The 27,902-nt window shown below is 47.7% G+C and overlaps 1 protein-coding gene across 2 annotated transcripts in view; it reads right to left on the bottom strand.

Moving 5' to 3' along the window:
• The window catches only part of ACACA (acetyl-CoA carboxylase alpha), a 291,537-nt gene that overhangs the window by 79,682 nt on the left and 183,953 nt on the right, over positions 1 to 27,902 (bottom strand). For both annotated transcript variants that reach the window (XM_060259542.1, XM_060259543.1), the window contains 4 exons: positions 26,480 to 26,749; positions 20,514 to 20,611; positions 20,011 to 20,131; positions 17,985 to 18,095 (listed from right to left, as the gene is read on the bottom strand). In XM_060259542.1, the coding sequence (XP_060115525.1) occupies positions 17,985 to 18,095; positions 20,011 to 20,131; positions 20,514 to 20,611; positions 26,480 to 26,749 (600 nt within the window). The remainder of the gene's footprint in view (positions 1 to 17,984; positions 18,096 to 20,010; positions 20,132 to 20,513; positions 20,612 to 26,479; positions 26,750 to 27,902) is intronic.

The following is a 27,902-nucleotide window of genomic DNA, read 5'->3' on the forward strand; positions in this document are numbered from 1 at the left end:
ACCAGTCACTTCAGTGGAAGATGGACCTGAGGACCGCTTGACCGAAGAAGGCGTCTCGTCTGGCAAGAACGTCCAAGGCATAATGGGAGACGAACGTGGACGGTGAGGACCATGATGCCGCAGCACAGATGTCCTCCAAGGAGACGCCGTGCAAGAAGGCTGAAGACGTCGAGACTGCTCTAGTTGAGTGAGCCTTAAGGCCCTTAAGGTAAGGGTTGCTTAGCAACTTCGTAACACAACCGAATTGCACTGGATACCCACTTAGAGAGTCTCTGGGTTGAAATTTTGTGCCCTCTGTGAGGATTGCCGTAGCCCACCAAAAAGTTAGGGTCCTTATGGAACGGTTGTGTACGAGACAGGTAAAAGGACAAAGCTTTTCTGATGTCGAGGGCATGTAGAGCTCTTTGCCCAGGGTCCTTGGGATCAGGAAAAAACGTTGGCAACGAAGTGGATGTTGACAGATGAAATTGTGACACAACTTTGGGTAAGAAGGAAGGGTCCGGTCTTAAGACCACCTTGTTCTTATGAAAGACTGTATAAGGAGAGTCAGAGCGGAAGGCACACAAGTCACTGGCCCGTTCGCCGGAAGTAAGAGCAACCAATAAGGCAGTCTTCCAAGACAGCAGACTAAGGTCCACGGTGGTTTCATAAGATGTGAGAGCACTAACGATAAACTCCAAACTGGTACAAACGGTTTGATAGGAGGATGAAGGTGCAACATGCCCCTTAGGAATGATTTGGACAGCCTATGAGAAAAAACAGTCTGGCCATCAATAGATTCGTGGAAAGCAGAAATGGCTGAAAGGTGAACCTTTAAAGAGGAGTAGCTGAGACCTGACACTTGCAAGGACAGTAGGTATTCCAGGATCGAGGGCAGGGGTACAGATTCTGGGTGGAGATGTTGGGATGATGCAAAGGAACAGAAGCGCTTCCACTTGCACTGGTAAGAATGCCTGGTGGAAGGCTTTCTAGCATTTAGTATAACTTCAGCTACTCTTGAAGATAGGGATGTGGACGAATTCTCCAAGCTGTAAGGGCCAGAATTTGAGGGTTGTGGTGTAGCACCTGGCTGTGAGCTTGGGTGAGGAGATCGCCTGCTAGGGGGAGGCAGCGGTAAGTGTGGCAGGACATCTGAAGAAGCCTTGTGAACCAGGGTTGCCGTGGCCACCATGGTGCTATCAGAATGCAGTCTGTGCCATCCCGAGCAATCTTGAGTAGTGATCGGGTAATTAGAGGAGTTGGTGGGAAAAGATAATGCAGAGGACCCCTCCAGATGTGAAGGAAAGCATCGTTGCCTCTCCTGGTATAAAAGAGAGGGCATTTCGAATTGTCCTTCGAAGCAAAGACATCTATTTTGAGAGTTCCGAAACAAACAAAAATGCGATGCAGGTAGAGTGGATTGAGGGACCATTCGTGGTCGTCTATGCAAATCCTGCTGAGAGAGTCGGTCAGGTCATTCTCTATGCCTGGAAGGTGTATGACAGTCAGGTAGATGTTGTTTTTGATACACCATTCCCAGAGCAGTATGGCTATGCGGCACAGCCGGAGAGATCTGGTGCCGCCCTGTTTGTTCACATAGAACACTGTGGCCATATTGTCTGTTGTGATCTGGACGTGTCGATCCCTCACAGATGGAAGGAACGATTGAAGGGCCCTGTGCACGGCAATGAGTTCTAGGCAGTTTATGTGCATAGCCCTCTCGGCCGCAGTCCGCAGTCCTCTGACAGTTTTGTCCTCTAAGTGGGCTCCCCATCCCCACTTGGAGGCGTCTGTGGTTACGATGACAGAGGGAGGAAGAAGAACGAAAGGCATCCCGCAAAGCAAATTGTCTGGTACACCAAGCTAGGGAAAGCAGAGCATTCTGAGGGGCAGTGAGAACAGTATTCTGTGGTTGTAGGTGTGGATGGTAGGCACGAACAAACCAAAGCTGGAGATGTCACATGTGCAGTCTTGCAAATCGAAGGACCGACGTGGACCATGAGGCCCAGGAGACGTTGTATGGTGATTGCAGGCTGCATAGGGGTATGTTGGACCAACTGGGCCAGGGACGTAATGGTTCAGGCACGATCCTCTGCAGAGACGAGCACCTATGAACCGCAAGTCCTGAGTTGGGGTGAGGTTCGTGGTAAGGAGAAGGAGAGTGAGGAAGACGGCGTCGAACTGGAGAGCGGGACCAGACCCGTTGTGTGGAGACCTGTGTGGAAGACTCTCTATATAGTGGAGAGACTGCAATGTCCCGAAAAGACCTGGATTGAAACCTCGAACGGGTAGGGTCCGAGGAGGGGTTGGGTTCCAGGATGTCGTATGGTACGACGCTATGGATTGAGGGGGAATGAGACCCGATCGGTATAACCTCCACCGTAGGTGGAGAGTGCAGAGTTAGCTGCGGCATGTCAGAGATAACATCAGAGGGCGCCGAGAGCTCTGCTGGTATGATTGGAGCCGAAGCCATCGGGTTGGATTGCAAGATCGAAGTCGATGGTGTCGGATCACGGGACTTCTTTGGAACCGAGGTCGGCGAATTCGAGTGACGAGACTTCGAAGCCGAGGTCGGCGAATCCGAGTGACGAGACTTCTTCGAAGCCTTATGGCTGTCGGAGTGCTTAGATGGTCTCTTGTCAGACTTATGCTTTTTCGGAACGTGAAGAGCAGCCGACGCAGCCGAATCTCTCGCTCGTTGTGGGGGAGGCGACAAATCCGAGGTAGGCATAGCCCGAAGAGACTTTTCAAGCAGAAAACTTTTAAGTCTAGCTGCTCGGTTTTTCGCACTTGTTTTCCAAAGCTGGCGCAGTGAGGGCAAGTGTCCACCCTATGCGATTCGCCCAGGCAGAAAAGGCAGTAAGAGTGTCCGTCTGAAGTGGGGATTTTAGATCCACACTTCCGACATTTCTTAAAGGTGATTTTCCCTTCCATACGCTCCGGATAAGGGAGGGAAGGAAGGGGGGGGGGAGGAAAGGGGAAAGAAAGCGCAGAATAGGGCTCTTTTAAAAAAAAAAATCTATGGATGAAGGAACTAGGCGAAGGAGAAGATAAAGATGAAGAAATACGATACCAACAGGAGGGAAAGATGAGCCAAAGAGAGGAACGCAACAAGGTAGGTGTTGTCCGGGCGGCGGAAAGGAAGAAACTGAGTGGGAATGGCGCCTCCCCCTCGATCCAGGCATGTGCAGTCGATACCTGCTCCCCAGAGCGAGTGGGAAGCGCGCCAAAAAGCACTCTAGGCGAGCTATTAGAGACTCCGAGATACGGATCCGTTGCCTACGGCAAGACCCATGTGTGGGACTGCACAGAGACCACGAAGAAGATTAGGCCTGTTGTCTTGGCTCCCAGTTTCATCTTTTCTCCACCCTCTCTGGAAACCATTCTTGGAACACAGCTCCCTCGGCAGTCTTTAGGTGCTTTCAATGATTTTGGTATTGATACCGAGTTTTTCTGCACAATGGCTTACAGCTCTGTTCACTCTGTCTCAATTTTATACACTCAACAACCCTATGAGGTAGGTCAGGCTAAGAGCGTGATTGGCCCAAGGTCACCCAGCAAGCTTCCCTGGTCTGATGCCACACCACACTGGCTCTTCCCTTAGCTTTTTATGAGCAGCTTTACTGAAATTGATTTGGATCTGATTTGTAAAGAAGAAGAAGAAGAAGAGGAAGAGGAGGTGATGGCGGTGACTGGATTTATACCCTGTCCTTCATTACCCCATAGTCCCGTGGTGCAGAGTGGTAAGCTGCAGTACTGCAGTCAAAGCTCTCCGTTCATGGCCTGAGTTTGATCCCAGCACAAGATGGGTTCAGGTAGCCAACTCAAGGTTGACTCAGACTTCCATCCTTCTGAGGTCAGTAAAATGAGGACCCAGCTTGCTGGGAAGAAAGTGTAGATGACAATGGCAACCACCCAATAAAAAGTCTGCCATGAAAATGTCGTGATGCGACGTCACCCCAGAGTCGGAAACTACTGGTGCTTGCACAGGGGACTATCTTTACCTTTTTTACTTCATTACCCATAGGTAGTGAAGGTGTTATACAACAACTCTTTTTATTGCTTACAATTGGAAGGACTTCTGACCAAAAGCAGACTGGAAATTTTTAAAATGTGGAAAGATAAACAGATCTGTGCTTGACCACAGCCCATCTAGCAACAACAGGTGTGGCATCATGGACTGGTCTGAGGGGTTCAGATTGGTAACCCTGCCGGCACACTGCCCCTTGGCAGATACCTAACCATGCCAACCCCCGATGTCGGACTCATTCCCACGGGTTTCCCCAGGGCAAAAGGCAGCATAACCTTGAAAAGCTAATGTCATTCTGGCAGACTGTCAGTTTCCTTCTGACATTCCTTCGTCCCCTTCCTGTCTGATTAGCATTCTCAAAGGCTCTGCGCCCGTTCAGATCCCTCCTAATAGTCTTGCTGTGCCACTCCAGAAAGATTCATATTGTGCATTAATAATTATAATGCTCCTTTAAATGGTGGGGATGGCACTCGCTGCTCCCACTCGCCCGATTGCTCCCCTGTGATGGCTCTGATCTCATTTGCTATGACAAGAGGCATCTGGAGCAGGCAGCGAGCCCCACTCGACTACAGCTTCACACAGGCCACGGGCTCCGAGCAGGAAAGAGACCTGGAGATCCCTTGCAAAGGGGCCACGGGGAGGAGGTTCCACATCTGGCCTCTCCTTTATGGAAATATATTATTGAAGGAGCTGGGGATGTTTAGGAGGCAGCTGAGAGGTGATATGATCAACATCTTCAAGGATTGAAGGGCTGTCATATAGAGAATGGGGTGGAATTGTTTTCTGTGGCCCCGGAAGGTAGGACCAGAACCAATGGGTTGAAATTAAATCAAAAGAGTTTCCGGCTCAACATTAGGAAGAACTTCCTGACTGTTAGAACAGTTCCTCAGTGGAACAGGCTTCCCGGGAAGGTGGTGGGCTCTCCTTCCGTGGAGGTTTTTCAACAGAGACTGGATGGCCATCTGACAGCAATGAAAATCCTGTGAATTTAGGGGGAGGTGTTTGTGAATTTCCTGCATTGTGCAGGGGGTTGGACTAGATGACTCGGGAGGTCCCTTCAAACTCTATGATTCTATTATTATTATTATTACTATTACTATTATTATTTTAATATTCCATCCCACCATCTCTGCAAGCGGACTCAAGGCAGCTAACAGTTTAAAACAATTCGAAAATACAACTTAAAACAATAAAGCAACAATTAAATACATAAAATACATATCATGGTGCTGTTAACAACTTCAATTGGTGGGATCGTAACTTTCTTTCTGACAGTGATCCTATGGAGGTTGTAATTCCTTACGAGTAATATCGCTCAGCAGTGTAGGGTGGCAGTCCTCTCTCATTTAAATGTTAAAAGCCTGCCAAAATAGTTCAATTTTACAGGTCCTGCGGAATTGGGAGAGATTCCACAGGGCCCTTATGGCCTCCAAGAGGGCGTTCCACATTGCTGGTGCTGCCATTGAGAAGGCCTTAGCCCGTGTAGAGCATAATCTGACCTCCCTTGGTCCGAGGATAGACAGCTGGTTTTATGTCGCTAAACACAGTGCTCTCTGGGGAACGTATGGAGAAAGGCGGTCTCATAGATAGGCAGGACCTCGACCATTTAAGTGGAGGTGCAGGAACTGCTCCATTCAAATCACCCCATAAGAACTAAATCTGCCCCTCCAGAGGTCTAATTAATGAGTGCAAAACCCTTACAGACAACCAAATTGTGCTTATTCTGTTTTTTTTAAAATTAACAATATTTGAGAAATTAGATCTTAAACTCACGTTATACTTTGTTTTTGCAATTCTGCATTAATTCGCCTCATTTCTACCCTTGAGCACACTAACATTTTCAATTTATTTACCTGGAAAACATCTATGCCTCTCCAGAGACCAACCTGAGGTAGCTTACAACCGAAACAAGAAAACAAGCCATTGGAAAAAACCAAAGCCATTAAAAACAAGCAAGTGCACAAAAACAGCAAAACGCACACCAAGTAGCCTAAAATGGTAGACAAAACTGGTGAGAAGCAGACCACAGAACAGTTAAAAAAACCCAGATTAAACTGTGTATCTTGGCCTGTTGCCTAAAAGACAGATATCTGGCTATGGGCCTAGCGTACCATTATTATTAATAATAAATCCTATTATCAATGAGATGTTCCATGTGTACAAGAACGAATTAACAGAAGCTGGGGCTTCTTATACAGAAGGTTGGAGGTGTGGTAACCCTTCCCAGGTCAGTAATTGGCCATCACTCTCTCCAGTCTGATTGGTTCCTGATGCTATAAAAGGGGAGGAGACGCAGCAGTTAGCCTGTTAGGACAGCATGAAACTCCTTTACAGGTCCTAATTATGGGGCTTTTTCCTCAACAACTAAATGCCCAGATTGGAAAAATCGAAAAGACTTTGTTCTGCTTAGCAGGTGGTGACATAGTCTCTGGAATCACTTGGTTGCAGGACCCAAGATAATTTTATCTATTTATTTATTTTTATTTTTGCATATTTCTATTCCACCCATTCCCTGTAGGGCTCAGGGCAGAGTACAACATCTGATAAAACAATAAAATACAATTAAAACATTCTATATTCTAATTTGTGGTGTGGACATCCTAGCTTGAGCAGTCCTGCAACAGTACATTCTTGGTGTGGTGATGAAGGAAGCAGGAAAATGGCAATACCGATCCTGCAGTGACCTGAGTTCAAATCCTACATCACCCAAGAGGAACTCTCACTCTGGAAAGGGCCTTTCAAAATCGGAGGACACTAACATTTAGAAAATGATGTTGTTGTACTGGAATTTTGGGGTGATAGGTATGAATGACAGGCTTTAAGGGTGGACCTTTAATTACTATTGAAATATATGGTGTGCATCTATTTTTTTTTAAATAGCAATTTGTAGCCGATTTTTTTTTAAAAAAAACTTCTATTGATTGTGTAAGATCTTGGGAGCTAAGCAAGGTTGGCCCTGGCTAGTACTTGGCTGGAGACCTCCAAGGAATACCAGGGACATGACGCGGAGGCAGGCAGTAGTGAACCTCCTCTGACCATCTCTTGCCTTATTTATTTAGTTATTTATTTTTCGCATTTATATACCGCCCTCCTCGCCGAAGCAGGCTCAGGACTGCTAACAACAACATTAAATCCACAATAAAACAATAAAACCATACAATAAAAACAATTACAGTAAGATCAATTAAAATTAACAATTGCCCTTTAAATACTGAACAAATTTTTAAAACAGTTTTGGTGCTAAGTTCCATACCATGATGTTAAGCAGCTCTGTACTTTAGTTGAAGGCCAAATGAAAAAGTGTTGTTTGACAAGCCTTGCAGAATTGGTCAAGGTCCCGCAAGGCTCTAACATCATCAGGGAGTTGGTTCCACCAGTGGGGGGCCGCAACAGAGAAGGCTCTTTCTCTAGTAGCCTTCAATCTTGCCTCCCTCGGCCCGGGGATTTCTAATAGGTTCTGTGATCCAGATCTGAGTACCCTCTGGGGAATATATGGGGAGAGACGGTCCCTAAGATAGGCAGGTTCTCGGCCATATAGGGCTTTAAAGGTAATAACCAGCACCTTTTAGCGAATCCAGAATACTATTGCAGCCAATGCAGTCTCCACAGCCCCGGCTGCACATGATCCTGAATAGAGAGACCCAGTAACAGCCTGGCTGCAGCATTCTGCACCAGCTGCAGCTTCCGGATTCGAGACATGGGCAGCCCCATGTAGAGGGCATTACAGTAGTCTAGTCTCGAGGTAACCGTAGCATGAATCACTGTTGCTAAGTCGCTGTGCTCTAGGAAGGGTGCCAGCTGTCGTGCCCGCCTAAGATGGAAAAAGGCGGATCTCGCAGTGGCTGCTATCTGGGCCTCCATAGCCAATGTGGGCTCCAGTAGCACCCCCAAGCTCTTTATTTTAGGCGCCGATATCAGTGGCGACCCATCAAAGGCTGGTAAAGGGATTTCCCTTCCCAGGCCACCACAGCTCAGACAAAAGACTTCTGTCTTCGTTGGGTTCAGCTTCAGATGACTCAGCCTGAGCCACCGTGCCACAGCTTGTAACGCCGGGGCCAGTTTTTCTGGGGCGGAGGCAGGCCGGCCATCCATCAGCAGATAAAGCTGAGTGTCATCAGCCTTGAGAACCCTGTGGGGTCTGTGACTTTACAGCACTTCCCACTACCACCACCAAGAGGGAATAGGTAAAAAACACATAAATTAACCATACCTATAGATTCAAACCATTTCCATCACTTTGCTAGAAATCCTATGCTTAAACTATCCTGAGAGTTTGAAGAATATAACATAATAAGAACATCAGAGAAGCCATGTTGGATCAGGCCAATGGCCCAACACTCTGTGTCACACAGTGGCCACACACCCCGCAAGTGCCATCAGAAGGTTCACAAGTGGGTCTAGGAGCCCTTCCACTTTGCCACCCCCCAAGCACCAAGAATACAGAGCATCACGGCCCCAGACAGTTCCAATAATATATTGTGGCTAATAGCCACTGATGGACCTCCGCTCCATATTTTTATCCAAACCCCTCTTGAAGCTGGCTATGCTTGTAGCCGCCACCACGTCCTGTGGCAGTGAATTCCATATGTTAATCACCCTTTGGGTAGGATTGTGCTGGCTAGGGATTAGAACAAACTAAAGTTTATATCTCCGCCACCTGGCATTACATTTTATGACACACACGGCTCAGCCCTACAAAGTCCCATTTGTGTCCAATCCGGCCCTTGTAATAAATGAGTTTGACACCCCTGCAATGCCTTAACGTATTTTGTTTTTCAGTACACACACACACACGTGTTGATAGGTTTGTGTTAATGCATGAAACTTCTTCACTTTCTGCTTTCAATAAAAGAGGGAACAAACTGAGGTTGCATGTTTCAAAACCCTGAGAGTACAATAGATAGCAAATCATTGCTCTTATTCCCAGGGGTTGCTTTGTAGAAAAATAGGTGGTGGAGCTCATTAGCATAACTCATTAGCATATGCCACCTCCCCCCAGCCAAAAACAACCCAGTGCAAGACAGGAGAGTCCCAGGTAAGTGAGACCTGCTTGGGCTGGCTAGGGATCCAGCCAGCTCAAGCAGGCCTCGCTCACTTGGGGCTCTCCTTGGCTGCCCCCCCCCACAGTCAAAAGGCCAGCAAGTCACCCACCACCAATCACATAAGAAGTGGAGAAAGGGTGGAGTGGGCTTCTCCAGGGGTTAATGAGGGCTGCTGGGAGTGTGGCAAAGCTCCTGGTGGCTGGCTGGCTGCCCGCTCTCCTAATCCAGGGATTGTTATGCAGCTGCACCTACTATTCAATGGACAAGGTAGGAAGGTGGGGAGGAGGAGGGGGAACCCTCAGAAAGGTTCAGGAGCTGTGCACTGGGAACTCCTGCTGAATTCAAGGCCTGCTTATTCCAAACACAATTGCTGTAAACCAATTGATGGGGGAAGAGGCGAGGGAAGGAGGAAAGAGGGAGGTCACAGGAGAAATCTGGAAAGTTATTTTTGGTTTGTTTTCAGAAAAAAAGAAGAGGCGAAAGGGGGTGGTATTCCTCTTTTCTGCAAAAGTTTCTATTAAAATTTTAGACAAACAATCTCCATGTCCTTCCCCCCCCCCTCCCCCCTCCCATTCTGCCTGTGGGCTCTATGCTATTTCTATGCAAATAACAACCTCGTGGTTTATATCTTATTATATCCACCCGAGCTGCAGCGACGTGACCCGAGACGTGTGAGAAAGGCAGGCAGAGAAGAGAGAAAGAGAGAGAGAAAGGGGGTGGGAAAAGAGAGAGAGAGAGGATGTTCACTGAAGTGTGAAAAAATATTGTCAGGAATGAGCGGCAAAACACACACACACCACTACTGCCAGGATAACGAGTTTATTTCAGAGCCTCTCCCTCCCCATGTGTACAACCAGCATCTTTTAAAATTCATTGGGCATCAGGCGATCATGCGCTATCCATCTGCCATCCCAGCACCATTTGCATTTCATGCCTCCTGGCTTTTGATGTGCTGATACTTTGATGCAGGTGGGAGATGTGCATTATCATTATTTCAATTTACGGGGGGGGGGGGGGGGAGATGGAGACGGGGAGGAGGGTCAGTGGGCTTGGTGTGGTGTGCCCGCACAGGCACGCTCTCTTGCTCACACACTAAGGCGAGAAAAGAATGATGTTGCAGCTTCTCCACTCAGCTGCTGATGCTTAAAGGGGAAGGCGAAGTGGGGAGGGGGAGGAAGGGGCTGCAGAGTCAGAAGCAGCACTGCCTGGGCACACCAGGGCCAGCCTGAGACTGCAGCTTTTGTGACGCTACAACACTCCTTGGCAAAGATCCTTTTCACAAATTAGTTTAATCTATTCACAAAAGCCAAGAGAGAAACTACCGTATATAATTCTGTCTAGCATGGATAACTTTCCCTCCCCTTCCTTCCTTGCTTCCTCCCTTCCTTTGTTTTTACACTTAATGGTCTTTTAAAAAAATGAGATGACCCTTTTAATCGGCGTAAAAGGAAACATTTATTTTATTAAACCATGGATTTGGAAAACATTAAAATCAGCAACAACAAAGTATAGTAGCAAGCACTCTTGGATAAAAATTGAAAAAAATGTGTTTGGAAGAGCAGCAAGTAAAATATGACCAACGATGGTAATGCTGATTTGGACATGTTTTTTTTCAGGCCCCCACAAGGGCCTCTAGAAGAAAAGGAAGAAAGCGCAAAGGAGGCCCTTCTCAGAAGTAACCCACAGCACCTCGAATGGTGGGAAACACCCAATGAACGGGACGCAGGCTCAGTATGGTCCTACATGTATATACAGCTTGATACAATATTGCTGCTGAAATAGGCTTGCAGGAGAATTGTATAAAATGCATGGGCACATGAGAAGGCACAGCACTGCTGCAGCATTCTTTGAAAGAATGGCATGTACGGCAATTCTACAGGGAACCTCTCACCAGGAACAAGGAAGCTACGTACGTTTCTGACTTAGGGCTCAGGATCCAGTTCTGAGATATGCTGGGGAAGGTTTCGGATCTATAGGCCACATTACATTAACCAAACCTTTCCTCTTCCTTCCATCATGTATCCCCTCCCCGCAACACCATGTGAGCACATGCACAAAACAAAGCTTGCTCCGCCTAACCTTTTCAACTGCTTTGACGTCAGAGACTCATCAGCTGGCCTAGTGGATTATTATGGACCACGTATGCTCAGGAGGACCAAGATGTCCCTACAGGAAGAGTCCCCAGCAGCTGCCCCTGTTGCTGCCTGCAGGGAGGAAGGCAGAGGAAGGGCTCCTGCACCTCAAAGCCTCCTCGCGCCTTTTCCTCCCTGTAAGGAAGCACTGACTGTTGCAGCCTCAGGACAGTCCTGTTTCTGCAGCCAGAAAGAAGAGAAAGGTGGACAGGAGAACCGGCTGTTTCTCTTGCTGTGTGTCAACTCATCTCCTCTCTATTTCTTAGCAGCTAATTTCCTTGCACACATGAATACACACACAGTCTCAACAACGAGGGAAAATACATGCCTGGACTCCACTGTTTTTCCTGGCTTTGCTGCCTAAAAGATCCTTCAACTGGAGATGCCTGGGACTGAACCTGGGATCTTCTGCATACGACACAGGTGCTCCATCCCTGAGATATGCCCCTTGAACCTGGGTGGCTAAGGTTTCTCTCTCACACACAAACACACACTTTAAGTTTTATGCAACAGCACCAAAGCACAAGCTCACCCCTCCTGCCCCATATAGAGTACCAGAACCCCTCTGACCTTGATGCCATTGCGGTGTTGCAAGCCTTCAGGATTAGACTGCCACCCACAGAAAGGAAATAAATGTGAAGTTTCCCCCATCCACCCTCTCTCTGTCTGTAATTCAAGGGCAAATTGTTTCTCTCTTCTGCACACAAGAAGCCTGGCTCTCGAGCATAAATCTCCAACAGCTGCTGCCTGGGTGGCGGAGTGATTTAAGAGCCTTGGCCTTTGACTCTTGCTTCCAACCCTGTTTAAAACCTAAAGTGGGACGGGTTTGGGGTTGGGGCAATTTCATCCCCAGAGGACAATTCATTCACATACAGAATGCAGGCCTCCAAATGAGGCAGCCTCTCCTCCCCACCCCCTTGTTCTTTGCACAGGGAAGGCTTCAACCAGGGAAACAGAGCCCGGCAGAGAGAAAGAGAGAGAGAGAAGAGTGTCAAGCTTAAATAAACTCAGGTACGAATCTGGCAACGGGATGATCCACCTGTTAACATAAACACCACAACAATGGCATAATAATGCTGCCACCAGAATTTATAAGCATCAACAGAACGCGTCCCCTCCTACAATGTTCAAAGTGCACTGAGTTGGTTCACAAGCAATGCCCAGCCACCAGTTTGGTGCTACGGGAACGTAAGAACCAAGGAAGAGCCCTGCCGGATTAGGCCAACAGTCCATCTAGTCCAACATCCTGTCTTACTCAGTGGCCAGCCAGCTCCTCTGGAGGGTCAACCACAGGGCAGAGAGGCCATGTTCTCTCTTATGACTGGATTTCAGATGTTGACTGACTGACTATGGAACACAGTACAAGCCCTGTGTTCATGTTCTCCTCTTCCCCTCCTGTGTTCAAATCAGTGCATTATTACCCATTTAGCACATAAGGTGCTCTTACATCTCAAACAACAAGCTCATGGTTGGCATTTCCCCTCCAAACGGAAAGTGCAAGCAATTTTCGACCCCTGACATCAAAGTCCTGGATTAGAGAGGAAACATAAAAGGTAGTTTGCCAGAGCAGATGCAACAGCAAACTATGGTTTGCACTAAATAGGAAGCAACTAATTAGATGAAGCATATGAGGAGAGGAAGGAGACTGCAGTCAAGCACAGGAGTCTTTCCTATAACAGCAAACTAGGGCTTGGTGTTATGTTTGAACTATCCCATTATCTTAGTCTTGCAGACAGGGAGCTGCAGGTAAAAAGTAACATCATCACACAGCTGGCAACATGGGATGCTCTGGTATGTAGCAAAAACTCTATGGTAAAAAGGCTGTCCAAATATCAGGGCATCTGGGTCACCAATGATGAGATGACATCACTTTCTGGTGCCATGATGTTGCTGCCACCCCCTGCCAGTTGTGAGAAGGGACTTGGCAAGGCTACCTTGACCAAAGGTGTCTTAATAAATTCATGGCTGAGGAACAAGTGGCTATTTAATTGGCAGCTCAGTCAGTATACGGTACTACTTAAAGTAGAGAAGATTGTTCCTGACTCTGCATGTTCCAGCTCCTTCCAATACTATTACAAAAACAGGGACAGATAAGCCTCTCACCATTCCATGCACTAAAAAGCATTTCATGATACCTGGAGAGGCCAAATGTCATTTGGCACAGGAGGTAGCCAGATGTACAACTTATGGACTTATTCAGGCCCCACAATGGCCTTTAGTAGCAAAGTTGAAACCTTCCATTTTGATTTGTTTACTTCATTTCTGCACTGCCTTTCTCCCCAGTGGGGACCCAAAACAGTTTACATGGTTCTCCTCGCCTTCATTTTATCCTCACAACAACCCTAGCCAGCTTCTATAGTAGAGTGGGAATTCGATCCTGGGTTTTCCAGATCCTGATATGAAACTCTACGGTACATTGGATTAACCGTGGGAATCAGACAGAGAGATGGATCCCTTAAGAACATAAGAGAAGCCATGTTGGATCAGGCCAACGGCCCATCCAGTCCAACACTCTGTGACACACAGTGGCCAAAAACCTTATATACACACATACACTGTGGCTAATAGCCACTGATGGACCTCTGCTCCATATTTTTATCTAAACCGCTCTTGAAGGTGGCTATACTTGTGGCCGCCACCACCTCCTGTGGCAGTGAATTCCACATGTTAATCACCCTTTGGGTGAAGAAGTACTTCCTTTTATCTGTTTTAACCTGTCTGCTCAGCAATTTCATCAAATGCCCACGAGTTCTTGTATTGTGAGAAAGGGAGAAAAGTACTTCTTTCTCTACTTTCTCCATCCCATGCATTATCTTGTAAACCTCTATCATGTCACCCCGCAGTCGCATTAAAGAATTAAATGCCTCTAACAAGTTATCCACATTTCTTTCAAAAGCCAGATAGAAAAAGAATATGAGGTTGCTTAGCACCAAGGACCATCCTGAAGGCACTTACTCCCCATGCTGAAAACACACGGGCAAAACCAAATATAATAATCACCTATGCACCTTGCTGACACCTGAATGCTTGCACAGACATCTTGGAGGAGGCCATTCAATAAGCAGGAGATAACCAGCAAGAGTGTTCTAGCCTTTAACAGATGACAACGCTAGCACTTCCAATGGAAGAAGTTTGGAACAGGGCTCTGAAAGATGACCTTAACAGACAAGTGGGCCTCATATAGGAAAATCCATTCCCACAAAAATGCTAATACCGGGGCTAAATTCAAATACTTTTAAACAGTCAGTTTATTTGGTTGGAGCATCTGTGTGCTGCTCTGTCATACATATTCAAAGCACCTTATACCTATTAATAAGAATCAAGATTTTAAAAAACTCACTGCACAGAATAGAGAACACCAGGGTAACTGAACAAATCACAATAACCTTGTGAGGTAGGTTAGGATAAGCCAATGTCACACAGTCAGCTTTCATGGCAGACTGGGGATTTGAACCTGGGTCCCACAGATCTTAGCCTGAAACTCTCACCACTGCACTACATTGGACTGACTGTGGAAATCCCTCACATACAGAGTTCCCTCTAAGTGTGAGCTAGCTCACAGATTTTTAGCCTCCAGCTCACATAGTTTTGTGTTAGCTCAGGAAGGACGACCCCAGAGCACACCAATTTATGCAGTAGTTCACAACCAGGGGTGGAATTCTAGCAGGAGCTCCTTTGCATATCAGCCCACACACCTCTGATGTAGCCAGTCCGCCAAGAGCTTACAAAAAAGTGCCTTGTAAGCTCTTGGAGGATTGGCTACATCAGGGGTGTGTGGCCTGATATGCAAAGGAGCTCTCGCTAGAATTCCACCCCTGCTCACAACTTTAACACCAGTAGCTCACAACTTTAATGCCAGTAGCTCACAAAGTAGAATTTTTGCTTGCAAGACTCTGCAATTTAGAGGAAGCATTGCTCACATAAAGACTTCTCTGGTAGTTAAGAATCACTGGACATCCACTCTCGGGGTCCTTCCCACTTGGTCACTACCAGGGGACATGATGAAGGCACCACCTTTGTGGAACTCCTCCCTCTGTACTGATGTCAGGTATTATTTACCCAGGCATTTGACAGAATTTAGTTGAAAACCTACTGTTAAAATTCATTTTACTGGTGGAATTACTTATTTAAAAGATTTATAATCTGCTCCGTCAACTGGAGATTTATCACAGGTTTGGTTTTATATTGATTTTTTGCTTTAAAAAGAATGTCATAAGCTGTTTAGAGAGCATTTGTTAAGCAAAGTAGAAATACTTTAATAACAATAAAAAGAGGAATCAACTAGAATAAAACCAAAATTAAGTCAGATGTGTAAAGCCAGCATGGTGCAGTGGTTAAGAGCAAGACCAGCATTGATTCCCCCACTCCTCCTCCACAGGGAGCCTGCTGGGTGACCTTGGGCCAGTCACAGTTCTTTCACTCAGGCCCAACTACCTCACAAGGTGACTGTTGTGGGGAGAGGAAGGGAAGGTGATTATAAGCTGCTTTAGAGAAAAGCAGGGTATAAAACTCCAACTCTTCTTTTTCTTCTAATTATTATAATCACCTCTTTAAAATCCATCATCAGCTGGAATTTCTTTTTTAAAAAAGGCTGAAAATCCCCCAGTAATGCTAATTTAAACAACTGCACCATGCATTTTTTTAGGGGAAATAAAAAGAGGCAGGGGCTTTGTCATATGTCTTCTAGGAGCCCCATGGCGCAGAATGGTAAAGCTGCAGTACTGCAGTCGGAGCCCTCTGCTGCAGTACTGCAGTCGGAGCCCTGAGTTCGATCCCGGTGGAAGCTGCACAGAGCTTTTACATAGTATTGTCTACTGCAGGGGTCCCCAACCCCCGGGCCGGGGACCAGTAGTGGGCCGCTGCCTGTTTTCCATGAGCCGCGCAGCCTTGCCACCCCCCCTCCACGGGCCTCCCCCCCCTTTCCTTTTCCTTCCTTCGCCCCCGGCACAGCCTCCCCACCTCTTCCCCCTCCCACCGATCAGCCGCCAGCTGCCCTTCCTTTCCCTTCCCATCCCTTTGCCTCCCGCCCCCCTGTGCCTGGGCTCTGCAGCCGCAGCGTGCCTGCCTCCTCCTCTGTCACCTCTTTTGCTTCCCTTCCTGTTGCCCCCCCCCCCCGCCCTGCCTGCCACAGCATGTCTGCTTCCTCCTCAAAGCCCACCACTGCCACCCGCCCCCTCCTTCCCTTCCTATCCCGTCACCTCCCCCTTGCCCCCCCCCGCGGCAGTGGCACGCTGTGATTGCAGGTGGGAGGGGGGAAGGTGACGGAATGGGACAGGAAGGGAAGGAGAGGGGTGAGCACCGGGGGTTTGAAGTGCTTTGAGGGGTGCCTGCCTGCCTGAAGCATGATGTGCCCTCGGCTGCCACTGGCTGCAGTGGTTCCCCCCCCCACCGCAGTTGTTTGGTGGGGGGGTGGCCTGGGAGGACTTCACCACCCCTTCCCCAGCTTTAAAATGGAGAAAACGGGGGGGAGAGGTGATGAGGCTGCATGGGGGGGGGGGCCGAGGGAAGAAAACGAGGGAGGGGAGGAGGATAGATCCAGGTGGGCAGCCGTGTTGGTCTGAAGCAGTAGAACAAAGTAGGAGTCAAGTGGCACCTTTAAGAGGTGGCGAGGCTGCACGGGGGGGGGGAAGGAGAGGAGGAAAATGGGAGGAGGAAGCGACAACGCTGCACGGGGGGGGGTGAGGGAGGAGGAAAATGGGGGAGGAAAACAGGTGGGAGGAGGCGCCGCGGGGGGAGGCTGGGCTGCGGTCAGCGGGCTGGCCCTGGAGCCAGTCCCTGGGGCCAAAAGATTGGGGACCTCTGCTCTACTGGACATCTTATGATGTCTGAATTGTTTTTATATTTCATGACCCACCTGAAGACTCAGTGAGAAGGGGGCTATAAATGAAACAAGGAAGGCAACAAACTAAATAAAATTTATTTGTAGACAGCTTATTTAGGGCCAATACTTTTTACCAGTAGTCAAAGACTGCAACTTCTTAAGAATCTCCTTGACGATAAGAACCCTGAGGTTACATACAAATTAGCAAAATTTGGCTGGCTTGCCACACGAATAAGGAAAACTCTAATAATTCAGTCAGGAATTGGCTAAACACCTTTAGCAATCTGTTTGCTGTAACTGCCATGTTCTGTTATATTTGTAGTTTTCCAACAGTATTTTATGTCTTTTTTATGTATGAGTTTATGGTCATTCAGTTTTAATTTTGTATGATTTTACTGTTTTAAATGCTGGCTTAGGCTGTGAATAAACTAAAGTAAACTAGGGCCAATGCAGAAGTCCTACCACTACCCAGCACTGAGCTTTGACCTCTACACAAAGCAATTTGGGATAGAGCCACTAAAATCTGAGTGGGTGGCTCTCTCTGTCAGCTGGTGATTACAGGACCTCAATCCTTCAAGGAACGTGACCGTCCAACCTTTTTTTCAACCTAGTGAAGGCAATAATGATGCCGCGTGTGAACCACTGGTCACCATATTTTTGCCAATGAATATAGGCAAAGCTCTGACTTGCAAAGAGGTATTCACCAACCCAGTCCAGTTTGGCTGCACGGACCAAAAACATGGCCAGCTTTTGCCAAGAAACACTGAAGAAAAAAAACCCTCCTCAAACCAGATTTACAAACATGGGAGAATGCACAAGATGGATAGCCGTGTTTGTCTGTCTGTAGCGCTAAAGAAGTCCAGTGGCACCTTAAAGACTATCCGAAGAAGTGAGCAATGACTCACAAAAGCTCCCCTGCCACAAATCTGGTTAGCCTTTAAGGTCCTCCTGGCTCTTTCCTAATGGAAGAATGCACTTACTTTATTAAGGGCTCCAGCTCCAGTCAAGATGATATGTGAATTTTCCACTTGGATCGTCCTCTGGCCCAGCCGGACAAGGTAAGCCCCAATGCCAATTGCCCGACATGTCACCTGAAAGAGAAATGTTGTCTGTTCATATCCATAGCTCCATAATTTGGCAGGAAGCTGAGAGGACTGACATATGTGCTTTGTATGAAACAGGATTCTGGGTAAAATTCAAGCCCCAATTCTTAACCTGCAGGGGAAGGACCCCCTGCTACGTCTCTGTATTATTTACTTGATCTGATCTCACCTCTTTGTAATTTTAATTTTATTAAGCTGGGGAGCTGTGCAAGGTGTGTGACTGGCTTGTTCAGTTACTCCCAAATGCAGATAAATCATCACAATTACTTATCCCCAAAGGAAACCCCCTGTAGGCATCTCTGGAATGTTGGACAGCTGGACTGGGTGTGAATGGAATGCTGGGTGTGAATGGATATTATCTAATCTTAAAATAAAACTTTTTGACAAATTGAGGTCCTCCTGATTGTCCCATCAACCAGAGCAGCTTATTTGGTGGCTGCATGAGCAAGGGCCTTCTCAGTGCAGCCCCAGGAAGGCGTGGCTTGGCCTCTTCATTTTCGATCTTTAGGAGGCAGCTGAAGATAGTATGTTTAGGGGCACATTTGGTTAAGTTTTCAAGCAGTCCTGAATCATGCGATGCTCTGTATTCTTGGTGATGGGGGGGGGGCACAGTGGGAGGGCTTCTAGTGTCCTGGCCCCACTAATGGACCTCCTGATGGTGCCTGGTTTTTTGGCCACTGTGTGACACAGAGTGTTGGACCTGGATGGGCCATTGGCCTGATCCAACATGGCTTCTCTTATGTTCTTATGATTTAAGATTTTGGCTTTTAAAAAATGTATTTATTATTATTGTTATATTGCTAAACTCAGAAGATTTTCTGGCTTTCACTTTGTCAGCAGCTTGAGAACAATGCTGGTCAAAACAGAATAGAGCTGTAAACACAGAAATATACCAAAAATACACAAAATATACAAAAGTGAAGAAGTTTAACTAAAAGAAGGCAAACCCTGTTTACAGACAAATCGTTCAAATAGGACGGGGATTCCTTACAAAATGGCACTAGACAGAAAGGTCCCCCTCTTCACCTGGAAATTACGTATTCAACTCAGTTTGACCTGCCCCACTATTTCAACATATTGGACACTCCAAAATCAAGGCAGTTATATATGACTGCATGCTGCCATGCAATGCCAGCAGCCCGGATGAAGGGCCATTTCCTAAAGATACCTTCTGATTTCTGAACAGGGCTTTTGTGACTGCTCACTGACTGTAGTCAACTCTGTCCCCTGTCTTCTTTTTATTGCCCAAAGCATGATGTAGTCGGAGAAAAATTTCTTAGAAAATGGCTATAAAATATTCAGCCTTCTTTGACACCTTAAGACTGTTCTTGAACAGTCTTTGTAAATGTTGTACTGTGGATGTGGCAAACTTCTGTTATACTACAATTTTTTATTCTTAAATTGTGTTTCCTTTTTTTAGTATACAGCCTACGGGTTGTTAAATAAAACTGGACTGTATTTTATCTGTGTTGTAAGCTGCCTTATGCTCCATAAAAGAGGAAGGCAGCAAATAAATGGGGAGGGGGGATGCTGGGGGTCCAAATCCAGCCCACCAAAGGCTTGCCTCAATGCCTGTGCACATTCCTACAGCTTTCTCCACAAGCAGACACTAGTTTAGAGCTCAGGCACCCTTTCTGATGACCACAAGTCTATTTTAAGCCCCTATCACTGAATGGAAGCTGCCGTGTTCTATCTACTGCCTTGTATGACAGCAGATTGTGAAATAAGGAGAGACACAAGAATACAGCAGCAGTAAGCAGTTGAAGCTAAAGAAGGGCTCTGTTAAAGCTGCTGCTGCTGTTTAGACGAGGGAAGGGGAGCTCTTTGCCTGTGCTGCTTCAGCCTGAACAGACGGAAGTCAGTGGTCTGGCCCAAAGTTACACAGTCAAAAACACGGATTTACCAGGTTGATAGTGATAATTTCTTCATACGCGAGTGATGATTCTCCTGCAATCATGCCAGATCCCCGCAGGTTCTCTGTTCCAAGACCTTCTTCCTTCCCGATAATATCTGTAATTTTGTATCTGAGAAAGAGAGGGGTCATGAGATTCTAGCTCTGAGTTCTCAGAGAAACCATGCTCTGTAGCGCCAGAACACTGGCTATGGGAGAGCCACAGCTAACATAACTTCTTATTAGCAATGTGATTCAAAAGGCACAAGCAGTTCTTAGCAAGGCTGCAAATGGCAGATGAATGACTGGACTCATAGAATCATAGAGTTGGAAGGGACCTCCAGGGTCATCTAGTACAACCCCCTGCACAATGCAGGAAATTCACAAATACTGAATAAATCCTGGAGAAGAAAATCATGTGGTTCTTGAGTGCATGCAACACACACAGACACAATGGGGTCCCCATCTCCGTTGAGGGCATGTGATCAAAGCACAAATGATTGCAACAAACATACCTGGATTCTCCTTCATCTTCCACATGCTCACAGTGTACTGAGTTCAAGGCACTAACTTTCTTATAATCCTGAGGAGTCAGGTACAAATACTTGAACCCCTGAGAGGTAAAATGAGATCACAATTAAGCCTCTGTTACTGGGCTGTCAGATGAGTAGAAATGCAATATATTACACGCATACCAGTGAAAGGAGATTGCAAACGTTTGCAATTCCCACGGGTGCCCCCCCTTAAACTAGGCAGACACCTAGGACTAGATGTTTCTGCAAACCATGCAAAAGCTTACAGAGAAATTCAAACTATTTATTTTATTTATTTATTTATTTAATTCGATTTATATCCCGCCCTACCCCACCGAGGCGGGCTCAGGGCGGCTTACAACATAAAACCAACAAATCAATTTAAATATATTAAAAGTACATTAGTAATTATAATTATACAATAAAATACTTAAAATACATATAAAATACATAAAACACATAAAGCTCGTAGAGCTCACATCAATATATACTATGCTGCCATTCTTCAAATCAGTTCTTCAGTGTTCCAATATTAGATAGTCTGATGTTCGAGATTAGATGTTCAGGCATTCCGATAGCAATTTACTTGTATGCCAACTGGAAGAGGGCTGTTTTGCAGGCCCTGCGGAACTGTTCAAGGCTCCGCAGGGCCCTCACCTCCTCCGGGAGCTGATTCCACCAACAAGGAGCTACCACCGAGAAGGTCCTGTCTCTAGTCACTTTCAGACGGGCCTCCTTTGGCCCAGGGATTGTGAGAAGGTTTTGGGACCCCGATCTCAGCACTCGCTGGGGAACATGTGGGGAGAGACGGTCCCTAAGGTAGGCAGGTCCCAGGCCATAAAGGGCTTTAAAGGTCATAACCAGCACCTTGTACCGAACGCGGTATGTTATCGGCAGCCAGTGCAGTCCCCGAAGCCCCGGCTGAATGTGCTCCCATTTAGGGAGCCCTAACAACAGCCGGGCAGCGGCATTCTGCACTAGCTGCAACTTCCGGGTTCGGCACAGGGGCAGCCCCATGTAGAGGGCATTGCAGTAATCCAGCCTCGAGGTGACCGTTGCATGGATCACTGTTGCCAGGTCGTCGTCCTCCAGGAAAGGGGCCAACTGCCTTGCCCGCCTAAGATGAAAAAATGCGGACTTGGCAGTGGCCGCTATCTGGGCCTCCATAATTAAAGTAGGCTCCAATAGCACCCCCAGGCTCCTAACCCTGTGCGCCGCTGACAGGGGCACACCATCGAGGGCCGGTAAGGGAATCTCCCTCCCCGGACCACGGCGACCAAGGCAAAGGACCTCTGTCTTCGACGGATTTAGTTTCAGCCCGCTCAGCCTAAGCCATCCAGATACGGCCTGCAATGCCAGGTCCAGGTTTTCAGGGACACAGGCAGGCCGGCCGTCCATAAGTAGATAGAGCTGGGTGTCATCAGCATACTGGTGACAGCCCAGCCCATATTGGGCTTGGGTGCCACCAATACGCTGATGACACCCAGCTCTATCTACTAATGGATGGCCGGCCTGGCTCCGTCCCAGAAAGCCTGGACTTAGCACTGCAAGCCGTGGCAGGTTGGCTCAGACTGAGCGGGCTGAAGTTAAATCCAACGAAGACAGAGGTCCTTTGCTTGGGTCGCGGTGCCCTGGGAAGGGAAATCCCTTTGCCGGTCCTTGACGGTGTGCAGCTTAAAGCGGCACATAAGGTCAAGAGCCTGGGGGTTCTTCTGGAGCCTTCATTATCAATGGAGGCACAGATAGTGGCCGCTGCCAAGTCCGCGTTTTTTCATCTTCGACGGGCAAAGCAGTCGGCCCCCTTCCTGGAGCGCCGTGACCTAGCAATGGTGATCCATGCTACGGTCACCTCGAGACTGGACTACTGCAACGCCCTCTACATGGGGCTGCCCTTGTGTCGAACTCGGCGGCTGCAGCTGGTGCAGAACGCGGCGGCTAGGCTGTTGCTGGGGCTCCCAAAGTGGGAGCACATACAGCCGGGGCTGCGCGGGCTGCACTGGCTGCCAGTGGTATACAGAGTTCGCTACAAGGTGCTGGTTATTACCTTTAAAGCCCTATATGGCCGAGGACCTACCTACCTGAGGGACCGTCTCTCCCCATATGAGCCCCAGAGGGCACTGAGGTCATCTGGGAAAAACCAGTTGAATATCCCTTGGCCAAGGGAGGCCAGACTGAAGGCCACCAGGGATCGGGCCTTCTCGGTCGTCGCTCCATTATTGTGGAACCAACTCCCCGAGGAGATGAGGGCCCTAAGATGTTTAGATCAATTTCGTAGGGCCTGTAAGACCCACCTTTTCAAGGTGGCCTTCAACTAGCGATAGAATCAGCAATAAAGCTAGGTATGCTGCTGGAAATGTTTTTATTATCTGATGTTACGAAATCTAATGTTTACAACGCCATATTGTTATGTTAATTTTAATAATTTATAACTGTTTTAACCATGTTTTTATAATGTAAACTGATGTAATGTGTATTTTATGCTGTGAGCCGCCCTGAGCCTGCTTCGGCGGGGAGGGCGGGATAGAAATAAAAAATTATTATTATTATATTATTATTAGATAGAGCTGGGTGTCATCAGCATACTGGTGACAGCCCAGCCCATATCTCCGGGCAATCTGGGCAAGAGGGCGCATGTAGATGTTAAACAACATCGGGGAGAGAACTGCCCCCTGAGGGACCCCGCAATCCAGCGGGTACCTCCGGGACAGCTCACCCCCAATCGCCACTCTTTGTCCCTGACCCTTGAGGAAAGAGGTAAGCCATTGTAGAGCCAACCCCTGAATCCCCACGTCGGCGAGACGGCAAGTCAGCACCCGATGGTCGACCATATCGAACGCTGCCGATAGGTCTAACAACATCAGTACCGCCGTGCCGCCTCGGTCCAGATGCCGTTGGAGATCATCCACTAGGGCAACCAGCACTGTCTCCGTCCCATGACCCGGGCGAAAGCCCAACTGATGGGTATCAAGGATGGAAGCATCCTCCAGGAAACTCTGTAATTGCAACGCCACTGCCCTCTCAATGAGTTTACCCAAAAAGGGTAAATTCGAGACCGGCCGATAGTGTGCCAATTCGGCCGGATCCAGTGTTGGTTTCTTTAAGAGGGGGCGGACCACTGCCTCCTTAAGAGGTGTTGGGAATTGCCCTTCCATGAGGGATCTATTTATGATATCCCGTATAGGATACCTAAGCTCCCTCTGGCAAGATTTAATAAGCCAGGAGGGGCACGGGTCCGAATTGCAAGTTGTAGGGCGTGCAGATAGGAGGATCCTGTCAACTTCCTCCAGGCTGAGAGCGCCGAAACCATCCAGAATACTGTCTGAAGACAAGCAAGGAGCCTTGGGTTCACATACTGCCTCCAATATGGCGGGGGTGTCGCGGCGGAGCGACGAGATTTTATCTGCAAAAAATTTCGCAAAAGCCTCACAGCCGATTTCCAATTGACTAGCGTTTGGGTTGCCCTGTGGCAGCGTTATCAAAGACCTAATTGTGTTAAACAATTGTGCCGGGCGCGAAGTTGCAGGCGCAATCCTAGCCGCAAAGTATGTTTTCTTTGCGGCTTTGACTGCCATCTCATAGGACTTCATACATTCTCTATAAGATGCTCTAGTCGCTTCGTCTCGAGTGCACCGCCATTGCCTCTCCAGTCGTCTGAGTCCACGCTTTAATTGCAGCAGCTCCTGGTTATACCAGGGTGCTAGCTTTAGGCGAGGGCGCAGAGGATGCCTAGGTGCAATCTCGTCGATGGCCCTGGAGAGCCTATCATTCCAGGCTTCCACCAGGTCATCGAGGGAATTGCCAGAGGGCCAGGGATCCCGTAGAGCCATCTGGAACCGTTCCGGGTCCATCTGGCTCCGCGGGCGAGCTAAAATGCGCTTGCCGCCTAAACGGGTTTGGAATGGAATATCCACACGAGCCTTAAGAGCATAGTGGTCCGACCATGGCACTGTCTGCGCAGTAATATCGTCCACTAAAATTCCCGCCGCGAAGATCAAGCCTAGCATGTGCCCCGCCTGGTGGGTGGGTGTTGTAACAACCTGGGAGAGTCCTAGTGTCGCCATGGATGACACTAGGTCCATCGCTTGACTAGAGGACATGTCGTCGGCATGGACATTGAAGTCACCCAGGATCAGAAGCCTTGGGTACTCCAATGCCCAGCCTGCCACAGCCTCCATCAGGGATGGTAAGGCGTCGGCCGGTGCGTTAGGCGGTCGGTACACCAGCCAAACCGCCAACCCCTCCCCAACGTCCCACGCCAAACCGGCGCATTCAATGCCCCCGATCTCCGGAGGCGGGAGAGCCCGAAAGGAGTAAGCCTCTCGTATGAGTATAGCCACCCCTCCCCCCCGCCCGCTGGTCTGGGACTGGTGAAAGACCGAGAATCCTGGGGGAACCAACTGGGAGAGAGCTACAGTCTCCCCCTCGTGCACCCAGGTCTCGGTCACGCATGCCAGGTCCATGTCCTGTTCCAAGAGGAACTCCCGAAGGATAGAAGTCTTATTATTGATGGACCTGGCATTGCATAACACCAGTGTCGGAGGCGGGTAATTTCCTCTGGCCCTACTACTTGCCACCGTCGGGATGGGACGTAGGCTGGAAGGGGGTCAAGCCCTGTCATGTCTCAGTCCCCTTCTTTCTTTATTTCTTTAATAAGAAGGGCCTTCAAAACCCAGAAAAAGTTTTTAAAAACCCAGAAACATTTGGGTAGCCTTTTGAGCCACATGTGGCTTTTTCACACATATTGTGTGGCTCTTGAAGCCCCCACTGCCCCATCAGTCAGCTTGGAGAAGGCATTTAAAGTTAAAGTTGCTTTCTTTCCACCACTTCCTCCCTCCCCCATCTATGTGTCTGCCTGCCTTCCTGTTCCCAAACATATGACACTCATGTCTTGCAGCTCTCAAACATCTGTGTGGCTCGTGTTAAGCAAGTTTGGCCATCGCTGAGCTAGAGCCTCCAATGCTGCATGGCCCCCACGTCACTATATCCAAGCACCAAAGCACTCTGCTTAAATTAATACATTTAAATTTATTTTTTCGATAAAAGGAAGCACTTTGTTTAAATATCTCCACAGTAGCAAGCAATTTTAAAGAAGATTTTCCTAGACTTCCCAGTTCCAAAGAAAGTCTCGGGAAGCCATGGGAAGCCTTAGTGTGTGTATTGGGTGGGGGATCAACACAGGTCCCCTGGGAAAGGGACCACCAACTTTTCTCCTCCTGCCCTCCCTTTTGTCCTGGTTTTTATTCTTATTTCCTCTCCCTTCTACTCCTGCCACAAACTCTCTGGAATCTACTGCCTGCTCTACCTTTTGCCACTTCTTTCTTCTCCTATCTCAAATTGCCATTAATTTCTGCTGACAAGTTTAAGGACTGGAAATGGCAGGTGAAAACCCTGAGCTTCATTTGCAAAACAGAAGCCAGAAGGCTGAAGAAAACAATGACGGCGCAATATGGTCCCCACCGACGTGTTTCCTGGTGCTCCAAGCGCCTCTTCTCCAGTACAAGAGTCATCTTGGGTTTCCTTCTACCTCACTGGAGGAGGCCCATGAGATGTCACTTTGGGGTCTACAGGGGGGCCAGTTTGGAAACAGCAGTCTCTTCATAGGAGCCTCAAAACCTTCAAACATTTTCTCACAGTGGACCACACAGTGTTGGATAGGCCATGGTCTGACACAGCGTACAGCAGCTTCATCTACGCATGCCATGCCAGAGATGTAAAAATAAAAACTAATTTAAAAAAAAAAATCTAATTCAATCAGATTTGACTTCTCAGGGCTAAGTGTAAACATGGGTTCTCTTGGGAATCTTTCAACACATATTTAGCTTATCAGATAGACATCACTGTCAACAGAGTAAAATTACCCCACTTCCCCCTCCCCTGTAATCAAGAGCCCACCAATGCAGAATACACGGCACTGATCAAGCATCATATGCCATCTCTAACATCCTTACTTTATAAGGGTCGGCAGGATCTTCCCAAGAAACATGGAACATGTGGCGGATCTCCTCAGCCAAACCGATCCTAGCACCGCTGTTGGCAGCCACGTAGATCCGGGGGATCCCCTGTATCCGAGCAAGTTCCGATGCCCTAAGGTAGAGCAGGTCTTCCTGGGGTCCAAAGGAACCAATCCGATAGGTGATATCATTGCTAATGACTATGATATCCCGCCCTTCCGGATACTCTGGGGTCTTGAGGGTCATTCGCCAAGCTACCATGCCGATCTGCATTAACGAAGAGACAGATCATTTAATTCCCCAGTACTTGATTGAATTTCTGTCCCACAACAGAGATAATGCCTCTTACGATAGCCCTTTAGAGACTAACATTCCTAAGAAACTATCTCCCTTTCAATTTCTAATGCTCTAATTCTGAACATTCCATCACACACCACACTGTTTATGCTGATGGGCATAGAGTGACTGCACTGATTTTCTAAGTTAAGATCATCAGTGCAAAAAAGAAGGTTTGGCTGCCCTTTAAGTTCTCTTTGCGCGGATCAAGCTGGGCACAAACAAAGGTTTTTAGAATGCAGGTCAGTCCCCATTAGACAGAAAGAGAGGCAGGGACTTGTTTTAAAGGAGTATGCAGAGGAGGGACATGGAACTCATCACCATTCCTATTGTGCATCACCCCACAACTCCTCTCTCCAAGTACTCCAGAGGGGTCCAGTACTGCTACTGGTTTTGGGATAAGGGGGAAAAAAGAGGACCACAGAATTGCTGCAAGGTAAGCTGCAGGTGGGAGGAAGGTATAGGATTCTACCCCCCCCCCCCGGTTCCATTTTCTGTTCCACACATTGGTCCCAATCCCTATTTCTACATAACTGGGACCAATGTGAGTTTGAAGATGGAAAGTGCTTGTTATTGTAACTAGTTTGCTTCTTTACTTTCTCTTCTCCCAAAGAGCAGCTCATGGGTCCCATTGGAAAAAATAAATTGCTATATCCAGAGACTGTACTGCAGTGAGAAGACAGGATCCAGGACACTAACATGGGCTTCACAATGAGAGCAGAGGAGAAGCAAATGCATCTGCATGCAGAACACAGATATGCACTGCACACCCTCAAACCCCTCGCAACAAGCAAGTCCTCCCTCTCTGCACACGATCTGTCCTATCGCAACAGTCATTTTGATAAGATCTCAGATCAAACAAGAGCTTACTTGCGGCTAGTGTTACTGATAAACAACATGATCATACTTAGCGCATCTCAAATTCTAATGAACACTTGTAAGTAAATAGAGCTCTTGATATGTTTCTAAATCTGTTAACACAACTGCATCACAATAAATAACAAGCCACCATTGTACAACAACTGTTAGAGAGCTTTAGGCTTAATGTAAGCACTCTCTGGGTTGCACAATTGCTAACACCCTT

This window comes from Heteronotia binoei, chromosome 18 (assembly GCF_032191835.1).
Source record: "Heteronotia binoei isolate CCM8104 ecotype False Entrance Well chromosome 18, APGP_CSIRO_Hbin_v1, whole genome shotgun sequence".
NCBI lineage: Eukaryota > Metazoa > Chordata > Lepidosauria > Squamata > Gekkonidae > Heteronotia > Heteronotia binoei.